Raw genomic sequence first — 27,759 nt, 5'->3', positions numbered from 1 at the left:
TCAGCATTTATAAAACCGTGTTTGCCAGAAAGAAAGCTACATACATGTAGTAGTTATCAAAAGGTATACCAGGATTATAATTTAGTACGCCAGACGCGCGTTTCGTCTACATAAGGCTCATCAGTGACGCTCAAATCGAAATATTTATAAAGCCAACAGGAACATAACAATGTCTGAGAAATACTTCGAGGCTCTACATGTATTTTCTAATTTCTGTTGTAATGGGGTGTAATGAAAAGTGGTAATTCAACCCATCAAGCATCTGGGGTTAATAACAAATGTATGGTAGTGTCTTTTTCTTTACTCGCAAAGTATTCACCGCAATCATGTTTTATTTATGAAAATTGCTCATTGCTGGCGAATGTTAAACATTGATATCTAGGTTTTGAATTGTTTAGTTGTAAGGTTACTGTCTGATCTCGCAAACCTGACATTTTATGGTCATTATTGTTTGCATCTAATTGCACCAATGCATTAAAAAGATATAAACGCGACACCGTACGAGAGTCGTTATTTTACATAAACTATTAGTATTTTTTTTCTTTAACCAAAACGAAATACGAAACCACTTTTCGCAATTCGCTTTGGAGTTATTGTGCTTGTCTTTGGACAAAATATAGCCTTGTTTCAAAAACAAAACGTATAAGAGTAATATATAAAACTGAACTAGAGTGAAGAGTTGGGAAGTAAGAATTCCGAATTTTAATTGAATGTTCTAAATCTTAGTGCAAATCTGATATTATACAAATATAGCCTTTGTATGAGGTCGATACAAGGATATATTGACCTGAAAGAAGTATATTGACTGAGGACGAAGTCCGAGGTCCATATACTTCTTTGGGTCGATATATCCTATATTGAAAGCTCTGTGCAATATGCTTTTTGCTATCCGCCGTTTTCTCTCTACCTTCGAAAATATAGTTTATCGTGTGACTATCCCTAAACGAATCAAATTTGTTAAAATATACGAATTAATAACATATGATTTTACAGACTCAAAAATGTCTTTGTTTTGCTGAAATGAAAGGTCACCGTCACCAGCCAATAAAAGCAAAATGGATATAGTAGATCTTTCTAATTTTGAAAACAATATTTCTCTTGCTTCGTTGATAAAAGGGCACTTAAAAATAGTGAATACTATCCTCAACAGAATGACCACAGCTGCTTGCGGGATTGGGTTTAATATTGACAAGGTTTACATCTGCATTTGAATAACTGCACCATATTTCTCAACTACACTGGTATTAAACTGATAACCGTAAACTGGAATTACGACTATCCCAATATGGCGACGGCAGATATAGGTAAAATCTTAACAGCCATTTTTCTAAAATGTAACATGTTTTTGTCAACAGTTACAAAACTGCAAGGTTTTTCTATACCATTACATCATATTTGAATCGTAACGGTGCACTGGAATTGTCTAAGCACTTTGAAAATTGCCGTTGGAAAATACTGCCAAGATCTGTTACAGAATAAGGTTGTCAAAGTTGAGAAAAACGCTTGGTACTTTTATATACTTTGTGGAAAGATAGAAAAACACTATAATTTTCGTCAGAACTCAAAGATTCTTCGATATGTCCCATTGTCCTCTGAATATTTTTAAAGATGAATAATTAAAAATTTGTATACCAAACATTTTAAATTTTACTCGGCGTTTATAAATAGCATTGAAAGTACAACAGCTCAAAAACGATAATCATTGATGAAATTAATGTAAATGAGCCACTCTTTCTCAGGTTGAGATGGAATATGTTCGTTATTTGATTTAACGAGTTTAACAATCGAAACCCCGGAAATATCGTCTTATGACAAACACGAAAAATAGCGAAACTGAACTTCCAAAAGCGGACAATGATTTCTAATTATACAATGTTCTTTCAATGGATGTTTTAAATCGATGTAGAACTTATCAATTAAGACATTTCTTATCCCTTTTGAAATATATATATATATGAAGTCACATGCACGAAGAGGTTTGTCTGACGTATGAAAATTGAAAAGAAAAAAAGGCATGACAGGAGTTAAGAGAAAAAAGGCAGTATGGCAATCTTGCCAAAAAGAAAAGTCATGATGAACTTATGAAAAACAAGTCAGGATACATTAATAACTAAGAAAGGCAGGACAGAATAGAGTGTAAAATAAAAAAAAAACAGGACTACATTTACATTGAGATTACATTGAAAGAAAAATGCAGGACAACATTTTTCATCCTGGCCACAACTCCCCCACCCCTACCCTGTAAAAATTTTATGGTATCTCCCTAGTGTTGATTTCGACAACGATCTTTAATTGTAACCGCAGAGAAAAGTCAATTGTAAGTCGGTGTGACTCTATCCACCACCAACACATAACCACAAACTGAGTTAGGAGACTTTCTTGCTATTAGACCTCTAGAACTATTTCCGACCTTGTCGTCTTATTTTTTAAATTACGTCATTGATGATCTGATCCCTACAACGTTTTAACAAAATATTCGTTCCCGTGAAAACTAAGATTTGTTTAACTTTCAAATTTCATCGTGGTCTCTTCTTAGGATATAGCGGCTATCTTTATGTTGGCTTTACAGCTAATTTCCTAATGCATGTAAAGCGAGACTTTGGATAGCTTGATTGCTTAGTTTGTATCATTTACAATTGTAATTTAGATAGTTTCCAATCAAATTTAAATATAATATATACAGATTAAAATATGCCTCTATATTGTTTGAAGATATCAATGTTATTTACAAAGCTTGAATTCATGTTTATACAAACAGAGCAAGCAAGTCTACCAAAGTTTTACTCTACAAGCATTAGGAAATTAGCTGTAAAGTCGACAAGATAACAGGTTAATGTATTCAAGTGAATTTAAGATTTGTTGCAATTCTAATGTACAATGGTTAAATCAATCTTAACTTTGATATGCCACATGGGCATCCCTAAAAAATAAGACAGTCAATGCGTGACAAATGGCATTAGATATTATGCATGTCAGTGGATATTTTCTTTGTAAAGCTAGCATTATAACCTATATTATTTAAGTGTCTGAAATATTTTGAAAAGTGAAACTAAACTCTTGAACAGACCATTCATGAACGTCGTTTGTGTGAATTCTGGATTTACACGTATGAAAAACTCTTCACTTTTCGGGATTCGAGGAAAACAAATTTAGCAAACACTGTTGAGGAACACAAATAAAAAAATAATTCTGTATCATAAATTTAATTTGTTAATATTTGCAACTCTTAAAACCAGCTGATAATTTTTTATTCATCATGTTGAATAACTTAACAATTGGGGATACATGTAAACACGACTTCCCAAATTTAATCTAAAATTCAACTACGTTACCCAACACTTTTAATATTGAAACAATACAAGATATAAATATTTTTTTTTTATCAAATTCGAATACTGGGAGCTATCTGAAGTCGGTTCATAGGATCTCATTTTTAATATAGGCGTGGCAATCCATCACTTTATTCCAATCAACTGTCCTTAATTATAAAGATTGACGTGCAATTGTGTCTGTGTCAAGTTAGATAAATATATTCATATTTCTGGACGTACATATGTCAGGGTTTAGGCTATTTCATTCGATAGTAGTATATGAAAAAAAAAGGATTTTCTGATATTCTATCTTTAACTGAACAAAATGGCATTAAACCGTAGAGGCAGTCCCACTTTATGTGAAGAATAGAACATATTGAGCTTTTTTGTATTTTATTTGTCCACTAGCAAATGTCTGCCTGTACCACTGATTATATATATAACTTCCGGACTAGCAAACACAGGCAACCCAGTTACTAATCTTCCTGCTTCCAACTGAACGACATGCTCCAGATTGTTGGAATCTTGTTTAGTACAGTCATGGAATATTACTTCCATGGTACAGTCATTTCATAACTCACGTGCATATTACATAATTGATCTTATAAGTGTATGCGAATAAGATAATTCCTAGTCAATACATATTTCAATTTTTTTAGAAATTTAATCTTGTGCTTGCACACTTTAAAACGTTTTCTATATTGTATAGAATTAACATTGAAATCAAAAGTAATACTTAAATGTTTAGGACAGGAGACAATTCTACCGGTGTGTAGAAATAAGAAGTGCACTAAGAAGAAAGCTTTTGCACTAAGGACATTAAAACGATGTTTTGAGACCCCAAAGAACAATGGATATAAGAGGATATGAGTATATAACTCATATTTATAAAGTTTGGTTTCAAAAGATATTGTAATTTTGAAGTAAAATGCTTTTTAATCGGCGCGTGCCACTCGGCAATCATCATGTTCAATAAACCTTATCCAATAAACAATTGTCTTGTCACCCACCAATCATCATGTTCAATCAACCTTATCCAATAAAAAATTGTCTTCTGATCGTTACGAATCGATTAATTAATGGTTGTTGAATGCACATAACGATTTAGCATGGTATAATTACAAGTTGATGAAAGAAAAATTAAAAATTGAATTTTGTATTTACTTTGCCTTTGTTAAAATTTGTTTTTAAGGAAACTGAATATGTAAGCTTCTTTTTTTTTTAAAGAGGCCAATTTTGAGATACAAATTGAGAAAAAAAAATGCTTCGGAGCTTTCATTTCCTATACATATTTTCATTATACCTTGAAAGACATATGAAAGTATGTGGCGTCCGTAGGGTTCTTCAAAACTCGATTACAAAAGTATTATAGAAATTTTAAAACTTCAAGCGGTAAATACTATTTTATGTTTTAAAAAGAGAATATAAATCATAACTGAGTGTCATCTATGAACGATAAAGGAGTAGGTTCAGTAAGACCCCTTTTTGGCCCCAAAATATAGCAGTTTTATAAAATTGTTAAAATGTAAACCTTTAGTTATTTATTGGACAGTAGAATGCTTCTGCTACATAAATATGGGCTGTTTTTATCAATACAATGCACATATATCCGGTACTAGCACCATTAAGTCATGCTAAATTACTGAAATCCTCATAATTCTAGCATTTTAGTTAAATTTTAGACGGTTTTTGTGTAAAACGAAAGTGGCCGCATTCGTGTTCATCCTTAATATTGAAATGTAAGTTGTATTTTATGATATAACATAACATATATAAAGGTTGAGGATGAACACGGATGCGGCCACTTTCATTTTTACCAAAAACCCTCTGAAAAGTGACATTTTCCGGCATATTAGGTAGATTTTTCATATTTGAGCTTGAATAGGACCGATTTTAATGACTAAATCTCTTAAAATCTTTCACATAAACTAATTAATTCAAATAAAATAGACACTCAAGTGTTTAAAAAGTGGTCAAAATCTTCCGTCAGATGAACCTGAAATTTGAGGCCAAAATCGGTCCTTACCGGACCTACTCCTTTATTACTGAATAAAAAAAATTTCATCTTTATTTTAACAATTGAAGATGAATACCATTTTCATTTATAATGTAATAAGCATAGTGATGTAAGAAATATAATGCACAATGTGGGAGAACTTAATAATTTAGTTAACTTAATCATATGACTCTAGAGCCCGTTCTGCCATGATTATTAATTTAAGAGACGCTAAAGAAATGGACAAATGTGGAAATAAATGATTTTAAGATTTGAAAATAAATGAAAGTGGTGTATGAATATATGAATATATACAACAAAAATAAGCGAAAGGAGATGTGGTATGGTTTTCCACAAAAGTTAAAATGAAGTAGATGGAAATAAATAGTCATATTTACACTCTTAAGATGTGTTTAGGGCCTAAACATCAAGCTATACATATTTTTACTTGTAATGCATTTGTAAATAAGTTCTTATCCTCAATATGTTCCTCTCCTAAACACGTGAAGGAAAGTGTTTAAATTTAAACATGTTTAACCCTATATGTATTTAACCTGACAACATGTTAAAGATAAACATGTTTTGGTACTGCCTCTTATCAACAGAAATGATACATTCTCAGTAAATCACATCAGAAATTAGATTAGACTAAAACCTCATTAAAACTGAATATATTTGTTTTTGTAGAACATGAGTTTAGTCTCCCTTAAAACATAATAAATCATCATATAGAGACCAAGGCAGCAAAGATAGTCAAAATAATCTTTTTGCATTTGCCAGTATTCTATCCTTTTAAAATCCTTGCTGTGAGGTTTGGTTGACATCAGAAAAATGAATGAAATATTGGCCACTGGACCTTAAGCAACCAAATATCATCCTCACCCTTTCCGTGAAGAGTTCACAATTATTTGTCTTTTTAAAACTAAAAGGATAAAAAAAAATATATGAGTTGAAAATACGCCATTACATTAGAAGTAAAAAAAATATAACAGACAGAAATACAGAATAAACACGGCAGGAACAAACAAACGAAAAAAAAAACCCAGAACAATTTGACATACCATATACATGTTTAATCAGTATACAAGCGAATTATAAACGGGTCAAGGTTGGGCGAACATGAACTTCTACCGATTACACATGTGACAATGAACTGATTGAGGCACGTGTCGAGAAAACCTTAAATAACTCTCTAATAAAAAAAGATATAATTATGAAATTTTTACAAAGTCTATTTCTTGATGCCATGTCACTTGTGACAGTTGTATCATTCCATCAGGTCCTTAATGCATATTTTTGTTCTTAGTGCACTAAGGAGGTCCTTTGCGGTATTTCTACGGACCCCAATTCTACTACTTGATTTTGAAGTTCTTATTTTAATATCATCTGGAGAAGAATTACAGGAGAATATCATAGTAATTGTCTTGTTTCGATTAAAATCAATAAACCAATCCTTAGACCATGCTAAAATTTGTTCTAAATCGCTATTTAAGACATTCGCTATTGTGTGAGGACTAGTTCTTGAATAAGAGAGGGATGTTTCATCAGCACACAATCGAGTTAGACTTATCAAATTACCAGCTATGTCATATACATGAATAAGGGATAGTAGGGAACCTAATACAGAGCCTTGTGGAACTCCTGCATTAGTATTCTCAAAAGGCAAATATGAAACAGAAACGCATTTTGTTTATTTGAAATATAACTAATTAAGTGATTAAATACATTTTTAAATTCAATTTCTTTTCAAATACTTTGCCCACTGCTGAAAATAATGAGATTGGTCTAAAATTGAGAAATCAGTGATTTGTCCCTGGTTTTAAAAATAAACATATGCTCAAAGTCAACTCATTTTAAAAAAGTTTTGAAAATAAAATGGCTAAATGCATTTTTTTTTACATAAAGCACAAATAAATTTACATGTTACATTATGAGATCAAAATATCTTAAATTCCCCAGTCCAGAGATACCATGTATATTCGCCTGAATATACCATATCGAGAATTTTACATTCATACTTGTTACGTAATAAGATATTTGCCCAGGTAAAAAGATCCAGCAGGTGGTGTATATTCTAAAGTGTTTATAGCCTTCCATTATACATGCTGACGATGACATTTAGCTCTGGGGCCATTTTTTTTTCGCAAAGAAAAACAAAAATTAAACAGTTTTATATATATAATATTCTGTTGAAAAATCATTTTTAAAATTAAAGGTAAACAGATAAGCATAACGTCTTCGCAATATCTTGTTCAGATCCATGGACACAGATGTCAGAATGAATAAGAAAACACTAAACTCTTAAACAATATTTCGTTAAATGGACACCAAACACATTTTGATAGAATAGTGTACTGATAGATTTTCTTGTGTATTTTCTATGTTCTGAAAACTTCAACATCCAATCAACAATACTTAAATTAAAGTCCTAAGTTTTATAAAGTAAATATATTTTTTTTAAATATCATTTGCAAGGCTGCATGTACATTGAACTATCGTTTTCATATATTTCTTTTCCGCCATGCATAAGTTTAATCTTTACTTTGACTTAATTCTCATGATATAACTTTTTTATGTATAATTTGTTTCAGAGATCGATTTATAATCGTTATGCTTAAAATATTTAACCCACACAGAGCGATAGCACAGACAGATGTAGTAGTCTCAGCCGAAAACAATACGTACTATTGATAATATAAGCAAGTGTGACAAACCAATCACAAATTTGTTGTTTTGGATTATTCATGGTTGACTACATGTAGTTCTATATTAACCAGTGACACGTGTCCTAATTTTTAAGAAAAGGGACAGAAAAAGTATTTAACAAAAATAACCGGTTTTTCAAAACTATATTTTCAAAATGCACTGCATAATTTAAACAGCTTTAAAGTGTTTGATTTGATTTTATGTTTGTGTCAATGTTCATGACTTACGAGTAGTATATGTCTTGTGAAATTGATAGACGAGCGTTTTTTTACAACTACCGAACAAAAGAATATAGCGTAAACGTCAATTAATGGACAAGCAACCCAACGAGAAAAATAAAATTTAAGAGGCATCTACATGTACATGTATAACTAGTTTGGAGTTAGAGAAATCATTCAATGCAATATGATTCTATTCAGATTTTATGCGTTTTCGATTTACGAATAAGTCAATAAGATAAAAAAGTAATTGAAGCCAAAAAAACAAAGGTACATGAAATAACGTAATAACATAAGTTTACATATACATATGTACCTAGTAGCATTTAATAAAACAACTTTTGAACTTATTATTACCATTTTTTTCAATTGTAATTTTATGTTTATGTATATTTAATGTTACCCGATATGGAGTTCTTCTGAAAATAAAAATCATTTGAATGGGTATTTCTGGTGTATATACATGTATCACACGTGCTATCTACATGTACAATATACGGAAATGACACGGCTGGGTATTGTAAAGTTACTGAAGGAAGATTAATGTCAGGTGTATATCCCAGGACGAAGAATTTACTGGTGTGTCAAAACGTTTAAGTGTAATTTGTCATATTGTAAAGGTTTGAATCGCGCTCGTCTCTTCTTTTTTTATAATATGAATTGCGCCAATAAATGGAATTTGACACATTCCCCATTTCCATTCTCTATTTTATTAATTGTGTTATAATAACCTCGAAACGATTAACCTATTTACACCTTCACATTAGAATACTGACTTCAACTGTTAAATAACTTTATAATTGATAAAATTACTAAAATTTGAAATTATGTACTTTAAGAAAGTCTCCTTCTGTATGCCATGTTTTTTGTGTCAATTCTATCATTCAATCAGGTTCTTAATGCACTATTTTATTCTAAGTGCATGCACTAAGGAGGCGCTTTGCGGTATTTCTTCTTGTACCTTTAAATACCGGAAAGGACCTCCTCGGTGCACTAAGAACAAACATTTGGAAACAAGTCTATAATATTTGCACAATTAAATGATTGTTTTATTGGCGCAAATGAATGCTGCAGTTTTTACAATAAAGTGATGCAAAAAAAGAATTGGCGTAATTAAGTTGTGGCGCAAATTAATTCTTTTTTTTTCAGCGAAACTGGATATCGACCTTCAAAACATTGTGTGTACACAAACGAAACAGTATTCATCTTTTACGCAGTCTAGCCGGAGAATAAAAGTTTTTGCAATTTGTGTAGGATTTCAATTTTAGAATGTAATGAACAAGTAAGAAGATCGTTAGAAACCTTAAGAGAATCGGAAAATGAGCTATGCATGCACGATGAAAGGTAAACGTTTGGTGCGTCGATAAAAAATTTCATAGATGCATGTGATAATTTTAAAATTTCAAGTCTTTAAATAACATCCATTTGTAGAACTGATTATTTCCATCCTTCAAATATGTGTAAAATAATAATAAAAAAATATATTATTTAGTCTCTTTCATGTAAATACTGTAGATTTGTATTTGATCATCGATTGCAAACATAACGCCCAGTGACAAATATTTCATGTATTCGTACAAAGAACAAATCAACTTCTTTTAGAATACAATTGATTGGTTATTTAAGGTAAATGATTTGCGACAGAATATTAAGACAAACTTGGCCAGAAGCTTACCTCTATGATAAAGAAATATAAAAAAGGTAGAGTTATTTTTTAATTCCGATTTTACTCATACATGGACTTAAGCACTTTTAACAGTAAAAAAAAACCAGTTTTAACACCGACAGCAGGAATCACAAGCGACGCTAGTTCCATAGATATCTTTAACGAATTTTTATATATCCCTGGCAATTTTCAGTATATATCAGACTCTGACATTGAGGAGAACAAATACCATGGATATGTTGTCTTTTTTTCTAATACATTTAGATATAAAACGTTTACTTCATATAAAGCCTCATTTATATAATATTATACCAGTATATAATTTATTGTGTCAAGGAAATATTTGGATCAGAGAAATATTTGGCGGAGGAGCGAGAGAGAGAGATATAGACTTATATCGCGGTATTTGGTCTCTTGTTGTTCATATCAAACTAATAATTGTTTTTTTTTATCTTGCATCTTTTTATATTAAACCATTTTAACTCAAAACTATAATAATTGAAATAACTTTGTGAAATAAAACCCTAACATACTTGTATATCAGACGCTTAACAAAACGATATACCATACGATTGATGAAACGCTAAACGATATTACATACCATACGATAAACGAAACGCTAAACGCTAAACGCTAAACGATACCATAAACCATACGACAAATAAAACGATTAACGATACCATGAAGCATACGTTATACAAAACCCTCAACGGTGACATTTACCATACGATGAACGAACGATGAACGAACGCTGACCGAACGTTGTACGGACGCTATACGAGCGATGTACGGACGATGACCGATCTCTATACGAACGATTACCGAACGCTGTACGTACGATTCCCGAACGAAAAAAGTGTTAACTTTTACGTTACAGGGACTGTACGTAATCGATTTTCGTAAAAAATATTCACAATTTAAATTACTTAATGACAAATACGTAAGAAAATGAATAAATTATTCAATACATTTTTAAAACCACTTAAAAGAAAGTTTTTCGTGTTGTGGTTTTAGAAATATGAAAATACTTGAATTGATTTTAGTTGATGCATTTCCATGCTTTTTTTCTCTCATTCTGATGAAATTGTGTTTGTTATTACACATTTTTATTTCGATATGCTTTGAAATGTTTCAATCTTCACAGAAATCACGTCAATCAGAAAAAATCAAACTAAGTCAGAATGTAAAAAGGCTAATTTCGCATATAATAAAGTCATATAGAGAATGATTTTGCCGATATCAAATAATTCTTTCTTACTGTTGTCTTTATATTTTCAAGATGAATCAATTGAATGTATATTTCAATATATTTGATTTTTTTTTAATGTTTTATGCCATGTTTAGGATGTTTTCTGTTATTGGAACCCGGGATATGAATGCGACATAAGTTCAGTATAATACATTTAAATGTTTTATGTATATATATAATTTCCTGTCATAATCTAAGTTCGTTTTTTAAAACTTCCGGCTTTTGTTTTTATAATGTTGGAATCTTGACTAGTCTTCAGTTTAACAAGTAATGTATGATTTTAAAGTATATTCAAATGTTATTATTATTTTTTAATGACGTTGAAAGGTTTGTTTCGTTTTTTAGGCATTGACGTTAACTGATGACCCTCGAAGCTGCCTTTAAATTATAAGTCAGTTCTTCTATGTTGAAATGATTTGATAACAGAATAATCAGCAATTTACCGTTGATTATTTTTAATATCAATATGAAACTGCATGCAGAGTATATATCTCCCAGTAGATATTCCCGAACATATTTCCTATCATGATTTCCATGATAGAGGACTGCTGGTGATAAGGAAAACATCAATCCAAGAGTTCAAGGTGGTGAAGTTGAAATCATCTCTTTCATAAGTTGATGAACCAATCACGAGTTAGTTGACCGTTCAGGAATATTTGTTTCGCAGATGACGACGGATATGTACTATAATACCATACCCTTTTCACCAAAGGTCACCTACGTAATTGGACTTATAAATTGTGTTTGAACCAACTTGAGCAACACAGCAGGTGTAATATGTAGATTAAGATCTGCTTTTCCTTCCAGAGCACCTGCGATCACTCCAGTTTTTGAAAACATCCATGTTGCTAAGTCTTTTGTTTTCTATGTTCTATTTTATATACATTGTACTGTTGTTTGTCTGTGATCGTTTTCTTTTATAGCCATGGTGTTGTCATTTTACTTTTGACTTATAACATGTAGTTTGAATGTCCCTTTGATACCTTTCTTTTAAGTGTTATGTATATACTGATGTCGGTATAAGAGAGTAAATTAAATGTGTATTTTACCCGAATAGTATATAACCGAATTTCTAAATCTGTGCGTACTTCTGTTTGCTTTTTATCAGCTTAACAACCTTTTTAGATTTGTTTTTTACATCAACAAAACACATGCACATTGTGAGGTGAACTGCTCAGGATTTATGTGTATGTACTCTGATTTTATTTTTTTAAAGGCCTTGAAAAATCTTGCCAACTGACCCCCATTTTCTTTTTATAAATCTTGAACATGTATAGTCATAAGCCATCTGTAAAGTCTTATACATTTTTTATACATTATTGTTTTTAATATTTTTTTTAGAACTTTAGCATGTCAATGATAAAGCTATGAAAAGTCAAGAGAGAACATTTTCCCGCCAACATTTCAATGGTTAATGGTTAATATCCCCAAAAGCTAGCACATTAACCTCTATATTGTATTGGCTCTTTGAATAATTCCCTATCAATATATACTAGACAGTGTTATGAAAATCTTGTTGTTTTTAACGGAGAAGCGAACTACTTTAACCTTAATGTTCTAATTACCTTAGCTGTTTTTTTCAAAACTTTTAGGAATTTTCGGTCTTCAATGCTCTTCAACTTCATACTTTATTTGTCTTTTTTAACATTTTTAAAACACCTCTCCTCAAAAACATGAGGAATAATTTCCTTTATGTCTATTCAAGTACTTAAGAAAGTACTAAGTTCAAATTACTGGGTAAAATACTTTGCCCCATAACACTAATTTGTCTTGTCACATAATAATTCAATAGCTCATTAAAGATCATTTACCAAAATTTAATCAGTTTTTTTATGTGTTTTCTTTCGATATGTAGGGAAAATAAACTTAATATTGCATGGCATTAATTTAAAGTATCCAACATTGATATTTCTTAATTTTATCGAGTTTGTTTCAGAAAATTTATTTTACTGTCGCCATAAACACCGTTTAATCACTCATCGGGTTTGGAAAATGTATTACAATTCTGGCTGATTGATAATGTGAGTTTGGCGTGAACTTGACTGATCGGTGACTGATCGATGACCGCTGAGTGATCGCTAAAAATAGATGCTTAAGGTTGAACGTACCGTACTTGTCTGTCTTCTCGCTTTAGCTATAACTATATTGAGATATTGAAAACGCGATTCTTTTTATTGATATTTTCCTATTAAATGTCAACATTTGAAAAAAAAAAAAATCTTTCAATCAAAACATGCCATTTGAATAAACCTGCTAATGCAACACATCATAACAAATTGTATTGACTTTAACTTTTGCAATGCCATTTTGGTCTATTATAATATTATATTTCATAAACAAATACAGTCAACCTATTGCTTATATACTGAGTGCCAATGAAAACGCAACACTTGGTTTTTCAAAAATAAAATTTATATAAGAAATGATAATCTCTCAAAATAAATTGTTCTTGAAAATTAACTATTTTAACAATAGATCGATAGCAAACAAAAACGTTTAATTTGTCATCTTTCGGGCGCAATAGGTAAACGAAACATCCAATGTCGAATCATCAACTAACAGTCCTAACAAAAAATGTTACATCCCCGTGGTGCAGCGCAATCTCGACAGCGCCGTGGAATTTATCATCCCGGACGTTTAATGTGATCCCGAGGAATGTTATTCCACTTGTCCCGCAAAGCAAACTCAAGCTGACTTTATGATATTGGAGGTGGTTTTCATCGTCTAAAACATGTCAAATCTGATGCAAAATTTGGTCGATCGGACCAAAATCCGGCGAAAAGCATGACTTTTAGCCAAGGCGGGTGCCAAATGTCTATGTAACCTCCATTGACGTTTTTTGTACATAATGAATGATTTTTGGTCTACAGAATTCGATATTTACGCCAGACGGCCGTTTAAATGTCACTAAGGAAAGACTGTGGTGCTCTTAAACAATTTCTGCGCATATGGTGCTGTCAACTGAATTGCTCCAAAGGTTCTACCGTGACCACCTTTGAACTCTTTGACATTTGGACAGCCATCATAGTCGATATCGGATATGTGAAAGACCAAATGTATCGGTCTTGCTGAGCATTTCTTGCTTTTTGTACCCCGGGATGTGGCTTATCATTAAATGATCCATTTTGGTTGAATTTGTGGATGATTTGGGTTATTGTAGAGGCTACAACTTCAGTCTTCTCGTAATTGTTTGCCGTGAAAGGCTTCATTAGATCATGCCCAAAACTGCATTTCGCTGGTTGTCGGAAAGTCCTGGCATTTACTCAGATGTTTATTGCTGTTTCCTAACAATAGGGGCGGGAAAATTCATGACATTAGCCAAGCTTTAAATGACAAAGTCGTGAAAATGGTGCGTATGATGAAAAGCGATGAACTCGGTTTTTGTTCGTTCAAAATAACCCTTACTTCGCATTTGTTCCAAAAATCACTCAACCGTAAAGTTGTCAAAAATTGTCTGAAAAGACATTTTCATCCAACTATACAAAGTTCTCATATAAATAAAATAAAAATGATAAGATTTTTTGAAAAAAACAAAAGTGTTGCGTTTTCATTGGCACTCAGTATATTTGGGGTCTACGAAATAGCCCAAAATCAAGAACATGATGTCAAGGTCAGTAGACGGCAAGTTTGATATTTACACGTACGATATATTTGGGTTTATTTGTTTGATAGTATACAGGAAGTTCTGATATTGGAAATCTTTCTGACCCCCCTCCCCGTCGCTCATATCAACAGCTGTGTCATGGACGTTTCTGTGATGTACGTTATCCTGATCTTTTCAATCGGTTTTGAAGAACAATGAGATGATAATATCTTATTCATATTCAAGTCTGAAGTAATTTCGTCCTTTTATCTCTAATGTGACATCTTCAAATGTATGACTTATGATTTTTTTGTTATTTTGAACTCAGAGTAAATATGTTTATAAGAGCAAAAAAATTCCGGTTATACATGCGATTGCGGTTTGTACATGCATGTAAATTATTATAATATAGTCATTGAAGAAAATAATATATACAGTACCTTTAATGAACCAATGTTCAGAACGACAACGGCAGTACAAACCTGATTTATTTATAATTCAGACGTCACACACATACTATTCCTTACTAATGATGCTTTAGTGGTTCCTTGTGTAACAACACATCTGTTTATTGATTTGACATGTGTATTGGTAACAATTTATGTCCGTGTATTTTTTAGAAGAATATTTCCGCGAAAATAAATTTGAATATCAAAAAAAAATACAGAGTATATATATTGAAGGCACCAACATATTTCATTGCAATAATGAATTAATTAAAGATACATGCATTGAATAGACCCGTTTAAGGCTATGATTGTTAGTGAATTATATAATGTTATTTAATACACATTTGAATTAATGTCTCTAATTTTAAAAGCAGTTATAAAATCAATCTTTATTTTCAATATAAAATCTAATCTTAATATTTGTTTATCTTTTGGTGGAAAATAATCAGACGATACACAATATTTATAATGCTATCGAGTACAATATCTACATTAAGATACACATTTTTGTAAATATTAGGTGATATCCTGTTTAAAACACACTACGAATATAAACGTTAGCTATATAGTGAACTAATATTACACGTAAAATATACAAATGTCCGTTACCATTATACATGTATTTATTGTATTTATTGTAAACTAAAGTATTTTTAACATAAAATAACACATAATGTTTAAATTGTTCAAATACAATCTCGTCAAACATTTACATACACTAGTTATCGTACCTGATTTAACATTAGAAATCTCTGTCATGTGATACAATCACCTGTCTTACCTGTGATTTTGATTAAATCCACAATGGCTCAAGCTGCGTCTGAAACCTGCGAGGTTTGCGTGAGTGCCACTGTGTCACACTATTGCATAGACTGTGAAGATTACTATTGTGAAAACTGTAAGTTTATACATAACAGGCAGAAGTTATCGAGAAACCATAAATTTCAGAAAGCCTCCGACCGTATCCCGACAGGTAAATCTAGATGTAGTGAACACAAAGAAGAATTATCCTTAATTTGTAATACATGTAATGCACAGATATGCACACTTTGTGTTATAGGAAAACACAATGGGCATACATTTTCCCAGATTTTTGATGTCATCGTTAAACTACGTGGAGATAATGAAACGAAACTTCGTGGCAAGACAAATGAAGCAAATCAAAACATAAAGAAGATGGAGGAAAGCTTGAATATGTTTGATTGTTCCGTTGAGTCTGTTATAAAAGCCATCAACGATGAAGGCAACATGATTAAACGCATGGTTGATAAATCTGTAGCTCAGATGATTGCATTGGTGAAAGAACAATCCAAAAAGGAGAAAGACAAACTGATGAATATGTTGTCAGATGCTAAATCCGTGCTTGTTGGTGTACACACCTTAGACAGAAATAGAAATGAACTAGATAAGACCCGACAGGATGGAAGTTTGGTACAAAAGATCAATAATCTGAAAGAAGAAATTGACAAACTACGTATAAATTCTCTTCCAGAGTTTCCCAATATATCATTTAGTCGTAAAGCTGTAGCTGAAGATGACATCAGACAACTGATAGGGACATTTACCATTAGGTAAATATAACATTATTGGTGTCTTTTCAATTGATACAGTTTTCCTCATTAACCTTGCAAAACAATTCTAGAGTGAAATGATTTAAAGTTCAGATATAGCAAGAAATGATTGACAAATACACATACCACAACTTAAGATTGAAGGCTTGAAATATACCTACTCTTTTTAAATACATCCCAAAGAAACACATTCGTAAAATAAACTAGTTTATCGATTAATGAAACGCTTTAAGTAACGGAATAACACCCTCCAAAAGTAATAAAAAATTAGAACTAGCTAGATAGCTCTCACTTTACATGCATATCACTCGTACGTATTAGGCGATATAACTTGAAGGTAACATCTAATTGAAAAATTAGATGCCTAATATTACAAAGATTATCACTGACTAAAATTCGAAAACAAAACCTGATGTCTTTCAATAATTTAAGAGTTTTTGGTATAGAAGCGTGAACAGGTTTACGAACAACGTCATAGTCGTAACTCTTGTGTTATACCAACTTTATATTTTAAAACATCACACGTCACAGGTAATCATAATACTATCTGTATTGATGACACATGAAGTTATGTATGTTTTATAGGAGCAGAGTCGGGATGATTGCTCATGTGACAAATCTCAATAAGACATCAAATGACACAACTATAGGTCACTGTATGGTCTGCAACAAAGAGCAAAACCCACGTCACATAGTTAGGTATAAAGGTCTAAACATGACAATAGCGGAATATATAAACAGTCTGTTAACATGGTTAAGCAGTCGAAAAATTCTTAAATTATATTATTAAAACTGTATTGAACAGGCTGACATAATGATGTCAGTTATACAAAACATATGATAAGCACTGAATTGATCATGTTGATAACACAATTAATCATAACAGTATATGTATTCATAATACAAGTTATTATTGTACATTGATTAAGGGGGCTCCTGGGTATAAATTAATGTTTTTTTTCTAATATAGGATTTGGCTATATTTTTTTATATATGAACTTTATCATATACTTAAAAGAAAACTGAAAAAATGGGGTCACCGTTCATTTAAGCTCACAATCTGCCTCCGGAAGAAGCATACATTTTTGTTAATGTCCTTTCTTTCTGTTGAACTAATAGGAGAAATAGAGGTAATATCGAAATAAAAAAATAACCTAATTACAGAAATCGCTTAAATTTTACAATTATTTAGTTTATGTACAGCTTATATGAAAACAATAACAATAAATATAGGTTACCGTTGAGTTAAAAAAGATATTTCAAATTTTATGCCAAAAAAATGGCATTTTTGCACCAAAGGGAAATAATTTGGAGCTTTTTCAATGATATAAACATTTTAAAAGTCATCTGGGGCCAAACCGAATCGATTTTTTGGGTTGATTTTTTACCATCTTATAAAGTAATAACTAATAGTGTCATAAATAAAATTTGTAAAGAAAAAATAAAGGTTCAATTTTTTGCTGAAATTTTTGTACCCACGAGCAACCTTAATATGAAAAAAATATTATCTACAAAAGAGTTTTTTTTTAAGTTAATATCATTATCAAATATTGAAGAATATTTTTAATAACCAAATGTACATTTTATATACTGTTAGCAATGGTAAGCATACTGTTAAATGCTAAGACATATTATGAAACTATAACAGTTTCGTATTTCATTATACTTTATTGAAAAATGACAACAACAGCTTTGTACATTAGTGTGTTTACCTGTACTTTTATCCTGAAGGGGGTACCTAACACTACAGGGAGACAACTCTGTAAAGTCAGCTTAACGTTTTAATTGTGTTGAAAGGGAATATTAACCTTCTCAATGATCAAATTTGGTGTTTGTCAAACTGCTATATAACCAGTGTAATTTTTCTGACAAAACGGTTGGTTCAAAATTTTCGAAATTTTTATATATGTGTTAAAGGGTCAAAGTAAATACTTTGACAAAATTTTATGAAAATTAAACGAGTCAAATAAATTTTAGTGACAGTGTTGGGTACCACCTTAATATCAAACAGTTTACAAAAAAAAAAAAAAAAAAAAAACCAGATATTACATAGAACTTTTACATAGAATTAAATAATTTCAAAATGAATAAATTATTTAAACATTCATAAAAAAACATTAAGAAATCAAATCTTTTTGATAGCAAGTGTGCACCAGTCCTTGAAAAAAAGGAGCAACGCCATGGATACTTATACAGATGTTCTACTTGTGGGTAAGTTCTTAGAATCAGCTCATTCTTTAGATGATTAATCATACAAAATAAATACATACAACATAACGAGATACAGCTCTTCATTCAAGTAAGACATGATTAAAATGAACTAGACATTAAATAAAACATGCACAATCTGCTTTTATATACCTTTGTTCGAAGTAGTATTGTTCAGGTAAATACATTATTCAAATGTTTCACTGACAATAGTTTTAATACCAACTGATTTTTAAAGTTCTGTCTTGTAATTGTACTGTAACACAACTGTCCCAGATAAGGAAGAGGGTTTGGGTTCCGCAAACATATTGAACATTGCCACAATCTGTATGTATGTGCCTGTCCAAAGTCAGGAGCCTGTCATTCAGTGGTTACCGTTTGTAGGTACGTTACATATTGGATTTTCATTCATTTGTTTCTATAATAATTAGGCCGTTAGTTTTCTGGTTTGAATTGTCTTACATTTCATGCATTTGTGATGTCGGGACATTTTGTAGATGACTATGCGGTATGTATTTGATTGTTTTTCAATGCCGTTTCGGTTACTAAGAGCTGTTCACTTCTGCGTCGTTTGGTCACAACGCATCTGCCTTTGTATATTCGTTTTCAAGACAATTTCTGTTTGTATTTTGAACTTTTTAGCCGGTTTTAAGGAGGTTTAACTGCAATATTTTAATGAGTTTAGAATTGTATTTCATCAAAGAAAAGATTAATGTGTACAATGTTCTGAAAGATTGATATTAACGTTTTGTTTTCCCACTCTAGACATGTTTTTGCTAGTCAAATTATTGTAGTAAACACTACTTCAAAATATAACTAGTATAATCCACCACACAGAAAAAAAAGAGCCACGTCAGTCTTTTTTTATTTTCTTGTGAAAAGGGGGGAAGGAGGAGTGTCGTCAAGTTCGTTACTTATTCATTATTCATTCGCCACTTATTCCTTATGTATTCGTTATTATTTCTTGTCCCTTATTTGTTTCTTATTCTTTTTTCCTTATTCGTTACATATTCCTTACTTATTTGTTTCCTATGTGTTGCCTATCCCGTGTGCATTGCTTATTCGAATTCAGTATGTGTCCCTCTTTTTGTACGTTACTGCCTTATCGTTGGTAATTGTTCTTGGTTTCAAGAGATTAAATGACACTTTAAGAACGAATGTACCCGTTGCAATGCCCGACTGGTGCCTTTCAAATTAGTATTTCCTTATTTGCTTGTAACACGTGTAATATGTTGCATATTTAAAAAACAATATTTTCAATTTTAACTTTGTCTCTGGTGTTATTACATGATTCCGACCACTTGTCTTGGCGGGGTTTAACCGGTTCGCTTATTTAAGACCAGTCCATCTTACAACAGGTGTGTCAGGATAAACTCATTAATGAAGTATCCAGTTTTTCGTCCCATATCATACCCTCAGTTCAATTATTTATCCGTTTTGTGACACTGATAGGTGACTAAACATCAATTATAATTTTAATGGCTTTCATAATTATCAGACACATCTTCAAATAGACTGTCCTTGTGCAAATTAACGTAAGATGCGCCCAATCAGTTGAAATAAAATTGGTTATACATGTACATGTAGCTATTGTTTTAGAGATGAAATAACCCTTTCACATGTTTTGGTGCTTAAACAATGTCCTGTTACTTATTCGTTCCTTATTCACTTATAATTCGTGAATTATTTGTATTTTTGTCTATGGTGTTTGCTATTGGATCTCAGAGCTTAAATTACCCTATTAGCGCGTATGGAACCTTTTCAGCGATCGACTGATACCTTGTTACTTCCTTGTTTCTTATTTTTTGAAACACGTGTATTATTTTGTCCCTTTAAAAACATGTCTCAACTGTTTTCTTGTGTGTGGTGTTTGCTATTGGTTCTTAGAGATGAAATAACCCTTTTAGCGCGAATGCACCTGTTTCAGCGCTTGACTGATACCCTGTTACTTATTCGTTTCTTATTCGTGTATCATCCGTCAATTACACGTTGCAAAACACTTTTAAAAACAAAATCTCAAATTCATTCACATCAATGGAACCTTTTCGGCGATCGACTGATACCCTGTTACTCACGTGTTTCTTATTTGCTTATAATAAGTGTACTAGTATTATACATTGCACCTTTCACATACATCTCGATTATACTCTTGTCTATGGTGTTTGCTATTGGCTCTAAGAGGTGAAATAACCCCATTAGCGGGTATGGACATTTTTCAGCGATAGACTGACTTATTCGTTCCTTATTTGCCTATACTACGTGTAGGGTACGTTGCACCTTTTAATTTTTTTTCATCAATTTTTTTCTTGTTTCTTGTGTTTGTTATAGGTTTTTGAGAAATGAAATAAACATAGTAGTGCGTATGCACCCTTTTAGCGCTCGGTTGATACCCTGTTACTTATTCGTTCCTTATTCGCTTATAAGAGATTTCCAATAAAATTACTTTACTCGACATAACCGACCTAACTCTACGTATTTCGTCCTACTGCAATGAAGCATGACGGAGTGGAGCATACACTACATGCATGTTTTGCTCTTTGAACACGCATTGTTTGCTGGAATATACCGTCAGTAAAAATCAACCCCAACTATTTTTTTTACTCTTTAAATATTTTGTCATTAAACTTTGAATGATTTTATTGACACAAATAATATAATGGAACAAGTAAATTAGCAACTTGTAATCAAACACACCCATCATTTCTTGTCATTTCACTTGACCCATATTTTAGTTCTTCTCAATTATGAATTTTAAAAACTACCAAGACGAAAGTTAACATGCAAATATTAAAATAACGAATTCCGAGGTGAGAAGGTTGCCTTTTTTATTGTTTTAAAAAGATTTAACGTTTTAACTAGATTCCAACACACCCGAATGTAAAAGGTGTACTCGACTTTTAAAACAAAATAATATTTTTCTATAATTTAATTGAAGACAATTTGATGTGGGCAGAAATTCATATTTTTCAAAAGTACTTTTTCGTCTTTACCTATACCAAATTATGAGGCGAGGTTTTTGTTTAAGTATACCTAAACTTGCATCCGAGGATACAGGGGTAGAGGGCGTACTCCCCCTTTTCGCTCCGCTCGTCAGTATAAATTCAATTATAGAAAACTACACCCTCTTTCAAATATCTTGGATCCGGTCATGATCACAAATTGTATTGCACGAAAAAAAAACTTAAATGATTGTCGTTTGACTTTGATAAATACTGTTTTTAAAAAACAACAATGTCTGAACATTAGGCATCTCGCATGTGATTTTAAAGTTTAAGACTACATACTGAATTGGATTTTTTCCCGTGATTTAGTAGCTCACTGAACACAGACATGTGATACTGACGTGTAATCTAATGGACACATGGGCACTACATAAAATCTGCTAAACAGTTATGACCACTAATGGTCCTACAGATACTCTGTACTTTTGACATGACAAAAGGTCTCGCTTTTCTAGACTGTCTATGAATGTTTTATTCTTAATTTTTGATGTACAAAAAAACAAGGTGTAGTATGATCGCCAATGAGACAACTCTTCACAAGAGACCAACTGACACAGAAATTTTTACAGCTATAGTCCAACGAAGGGCTTTCAACAATGAGAAAAGTCCATACAGCATAGTCAGCTATAAGAGGCCACAAAATGACAAATGTAAAACAACTAAAACTAACAGCCAAATTAATGTTAAAAAAAATCAACGAAAACTCAACAACAAACGATAAGCACTGAATTAAAGGTTCCTGACTTGGGACAGTCACATCCGTAATAGGACAGTACGACATAGTTGATCAATATTATAAACGGGATAATTATTCTTTATTTATTAGTTGTAGTTGTTTTTTAAATAGTGTTCAGCAGCTGTGGATACTATCATTTTGGTACATGAGCTGATTTGGAAATACTAGAAATGGCTAGCTGTTTTTATGCTTCGTAATCCTCAAGCTATAATACTTATGATGATGATGATACTGATGTATGTCTTATATCCAGCGACTAATATTACATTTAGATTGAGGATGATGAAAATTAATTATAATGATAAATACATATACCTTTTGAAACATGCCCGACAATTAAGAGTCGCATTTTTATATGCTAGGTTACAAGAGAGCGTAACAACTATAAAGACACACTTGTCTTATTACGAGTAAACCAATACCTGCTCTTGCTCGTGAATGAATCATGCTTGGTGGAGAAGCCGAAAAATAGTCTTAAAGTCATTCGACCAGGGGGTCCGACAAAATAATTGAATTTGTATTCGAGGCTAGCCTTCTACCAGTCAATCCCATATATACAAGTATATAATTATGAATATAGAATGTTGTTTTTCTTTCAGTCGTGTAACACCTTCACTGGTGATCCTGTCATTGGATCTGTCGCATAGTTGTCACTTATATTATATATATATATATATATACCTCCAAAGCGGGACAAAAATTGAAACTTAAAATTTTCGCTAACTCAATCAATATATGCGATAGCTTTAAAATCTACTTCTAATCGGATGAATACGAGTAAAAAGTAAATTCCCGTAAAGACTGAAGTGACATTATAGTTGTCTCAAAAATGTAACAACTATGTAAATAGACATTTTCATCCACTTTTAATCAGAAATACTTGGCCTGGGTACAGGATATTTTTAGCCAATTACTATGTACTATGATAAGTTGATAGTTTACTATCCACAGTGGTCAATGCAGATTATTAGTCATCACTTGCTAATGCTAGAACTTCAAAATTACAATCTGTATAACGAATTGGTGTACACATTTATTTACACACATTATTATCAACTACAATTTTCTTTTTTTAATGTTCGTTGACTTTCATTTAAAAGAAAAGTATATGTCAACTATTAAAATTAAAAGAAGTACATGACCTGTATTAATGTTTTGTTTTTTTTTAAATTCACTTCCCGTTGACGTACGTTTTCCCTGTTGATTTCTTTTTAGAAGATTGTAAATTGAGGAGATTAAGTGCAGAAGAAGAGGACGTTTAAAATGATACTTAATAAAGTATGATGCAATCCCAGTTATCAAATTTAACAGAGACACGTTTTGATTAACATTTTCAGTTCTTTTTTTTCTGAAATTACGACAAAATCTATATAAATTAATACCCACGGAAATTAAATATTATAAAACATTAAAAATCGAAAAGAAGAATCTATCTGATAACGACAAACAAAATCAATACAAATATCAAATAATAAAAGGTTCATTAAATGTTGCAAAGATAAGTATATCTGAAAATCAAAGTCATTGTCAAAACCATGAAAGACGACTCAAAGGAATCGTATGATAGGTAAAGATACGTATATATATGTGGTCTTATGACAGTGAAGTTTAGGCGGGAATCTCAATAATCACGTGATATATAAAAATCATGATTTCTTTCGTTTTTCATCATCTTAGAAATATTTGATATTGATAAAATTTATTATGAATGGATTTCATAGTTTAGGAATGCTTAGTTAAAACTTGAGTAAAGCATTTAACACAATTAATTGGTTAGCAATAACCGGTCCCGTTACGTGCGTACGTCGAGTTAGGTACGTATGTCATTTTATTGGAAATCTCTAATATACGCATATCATACGTTGCACCTTTTAAAAACATATCTTTGATTTTTCTTTCTTGTCGGTGCTGTTAGCTATGGGTTATGGTGAACATGTCTTTTAAAGTTATTGTAGAATCAGAAGGAGTCGAAATTTAAAAAAAAAGTTTTTTTTTTCAATTCTTCATAAAAAGGCACACAACATTCTTTTATTCAGTCATCCATCTTCACTTTCTAGTTGACTAGGTATTTTACATTACATTGATTCATTATTAGATATGAATACTTACTAAATTATATATAAATATCAATACTTCTTAGAATGTATGATTGTAGAAGAAATGAATTGATCACTTAAAATTCCTCAAATAAGAACAAAATAAACATTCAATGTATGTATGTACAAGGATAATTGGTAAAGGTATATAAGTAACATATATATGAAGATTTGAAATGCTGCATTGTTTGAAAAAAAATTATTTCAGAAATGAATGTTTTTTTCTGCAAATACATTGTGGCGTAATAAGTATCAAAGGTACCAGGATTATAATTTTGTACGCCAGACGCGCGTTTCGTCTACATAAGAGTCATCAGTGACGCTCATATCAAAATATTTATAAAGCCAAACAAGTACAAAGTTGAAGAGCATTGATGATCCAAAGTTCCAAAAAGTTGTGCCAAATACGGCTAAGGTAATCTATGCCTGGGATAAGAAAATCCTTAGTTTTTTCAAAAATTCTAAGTTTGGGAAACAGGAAATTTATAAAAATGACCACATTATTGATATTCATGTCAACACCGAAGTATTGACTACTGGGCTGGTGATACCCTCGGAGACGAAACGTCCACCAGCAGTGGCATCGACCCAGTGGTGTTAATAGTTATCAAAGGTACCAGGATTATAATTTTGTACGCCAGACGCGCGTTTCGTCTACATAAGACTCGTCAGTGACGCTCATATCAAAATATTTATAAAGCCAAACAAGTACAAAGTTGAAGAGCATTGAGGATCCAAAATTCCAAAAAGTTGTGCCAAATACGGCTAAGGTAATCTATGCCTGGGATAAGAAAATCCTTAGTTTTTTTTCAAAAATTCAAAGTTTGGGAACCAGGACATTTATAAAAATGACCACATTATTGATATTCATGTCAACACCGAAGTGTTGACTACTGGGCTGGTGATACCCTCGGGGACGAAACGTCCACCAGCAGTGGCATCGACCCAGTGGTGTTTATAGTTATCAAAGGTACCAGGATTATAATTTTGTACGCCAGACGCGCGTTTCGTCTACATAAGACTCATCAGTGACGCTCATATCAAAATATTTATAAAGCCAAACAAGTACAAAGTTAAAGGGCATTGAGGATCCAAAATTCCAAAAAGTTGTGCCAAATACGGCTAAGGTAATCTATGCCTGGGATAAGAAAATCCTTAGTTTTTTTTCAAAAATTCAAAGTTTGGGAAACAGGACATTTATAAAAATGACAACCTTGTTGATATTCATGTCAACACCGAAGTGTTGACTACTGGGCTGGTGATACCCTCGGGGACGAAACGTCCACCAGCAGTGGCATTGACCCAGTGTTGTTAATAGTTATCAAAGGTACCAGGATTATAATTTTGTACGCCAGACGCGCGTTTCGTCTACATAAGACTCATCAGTGACGCTCATATCAAAATATTTATAAAGCCAAACAAGTACAAAGTTGAAGAGTATTGAGTATTCAAAATTCCAAAAAGTTGTGCCAAATACGGCTAAGGTAATCTATGCCTGGGATAAGAAAATCCTTAGTTTTTTTCAAAAATTCAAAGTTTGGGAAACAGGACATTTATAAAAATGACCACATTATTGATATTCATATCAACACCGAAGTGTTGACTACTGGGCTGGTGATACGTAAATCCGTTGACCGAAGAAGATTGTTCGTGCATCGTTCAAAAAATGTGCGCACGGTCACGCTATTACAACCCTATGAAATTACAAAAAGAAGCAATCAATACTTATAAATACAGTTTTTAGCTAGGATCATGAAAACACGATTTCTGTAAAGTTTTATTTAATTTACCTGTGGAACCTCGTGTCATCATGAATGTTAAGTTTCATTGTGTAGTGAATGTCAACTTCAAAAGGCCGCAACATTGCTGTTAGCCACTCAAAATAACGTAATTAAATGAAAGATACATGCAATGTAATTACTTTGAAATACAGATTACGTGGACGTTGTATACTTTAATTATGTTAATTGCTACACCAAATTCAGTATCGACGTTGTGATAATTTAAAGTCTCGATTTAAAAAAAGTGGAAATTCTAAATTTCTTAAAATCTAAGAAACGTCTCGAACTCAGAAAATACAAATTTGTTAATCTTCTTGGGCATTACCTGATGCATCCGTTTGATCATGGTTATTTACATACGGTCTGAGAAACCTGTAGGAAATTCCGCACCAAAATAAATAAACATGACACTATAAACTAACTGCAAAGTAGACAATAGACGTATTGGCCTAATTTGTTTTGATGAATTTTGAACATGTTGCTCTTCAAGTATTTAAGAGTGAATACAACCTAAGCTTTCAATTTTTGGTATTAGTTTTCTGGAAGATTGGTAATGAAAAAGTGAGTTGGATATGAACAATTTATGAAATGTTTGTTATGTTTTATTTTGCAATCTTTCAGACAGTATTGATTATAGTATGTTTTTTTTGTTTTTTGTTTTTTTTGCTACAGACAAGAAAAAACGTATATCTATTCATTTAATTAAATAAGTATTAAGACAGATGTAAACAAAAACAAATAATACAAAAAACACGATGATCAGAAATAGAGTTTTTTTTACAGTTTTTCAAAATTGTTTCCCTCGATATGTTATATCGTTCAGGTTTCAATGAACACCAGTTAATTGTATAATTTATCATTTAAGGCGTGAGGAAATTGTACAAATCAGATGCGTGTAAGTATTTATATTTCTACTTGCATTTAAGAATATAAAGATTAACTCCTTTTTTCTTAATACAAAATGTGAAACAGTTGTGTCTATTGTTTATGAGCATTACTTTTACCTGTGTATCTTAATAGTTAAAAAGTGCATTGCCGCCGTTAGTTTTTATGTTGTTATGTTTTTGATTTGTTACAACATTATGCTTTTGATAACTATTTAGACCAGAAGAAAAAGGAAAAGTCACATAACTTGTAGTAGGTCTTTACTTTTTACAGATTCAGATTCTGAGACAACTGTTTTTACC

At 31.7% G+C, this 27,759-nt stretch overlaps 1 protein-coding gene across 1 annotated transcript; it reads left to right on the top strand.

Moving 5' to 3' along the window:
* Nucleotides 1-15,944: 15,944 nt before the first annotated feature.
* LOC143053659 (transcription intermediary factor 1-beta-like) lies at nucleotides 15,945-27,471 on the top strand. The gene is made up of 3 exons (XM_076226447.1): nucleotides 15,945-16,749; nucleotides 18,892-18,960; nucleotides 27,438-27,471. Exons 1-3 carry the CDS (start codon nucleotides 15,983-15,985, stop codon nucleotides 27,469-27,471), a joined length of 870 nt encoding a protein of 289 aa, XP_076082562.1. The 5' UTR covers nucleotides 15,945-15,982.
* The last annotated feature ends 288 nt before the right edge of the window (nucleotides 27,472-27,759 follow it).

Source organism: Mytilus galloprovincialis, chromosome 12 (genome assembly GCF_965363235.1).
Source record: "Mytilus galloprovincialis chromosome 12, xbMytGall1.hap1.1, whole genome shotgun sequence".
Taxonomy (NCBI): domain Eukaryota; kingdom Metazoa; phylum Mollusca; class Bivalvia; order Mytilida; family Mytilidae; genus Mytilus; species Mytilus galloprovincialis.
This window is presented reverse-complemented; position numbering and strand designations above follow the sequence as displayed.

Coding starts and splice junctions, on each gene's coding strand:
- LOC143053659 (XM_076226447.1), top strand. CDS start 15,983: ATGGCTCAAGCTGCGTCTGAAACCTGCGAGGTTTGCGTGAGTGCCACT. Junction 16,750..18,891: donor ATAGGGACATTTACCATTAG/GTAAATATAACA, acceptor TCTTTTTGATAG/CAAGTGTGCACCAGTCCTTG. Junction 18,961..27,437: donor TACAGATGTTCTACTTGTGG/GTAAGTTCTTAG, acceptor TTATCATTTAAG/GCGTGAGGAAATTGTACAAA.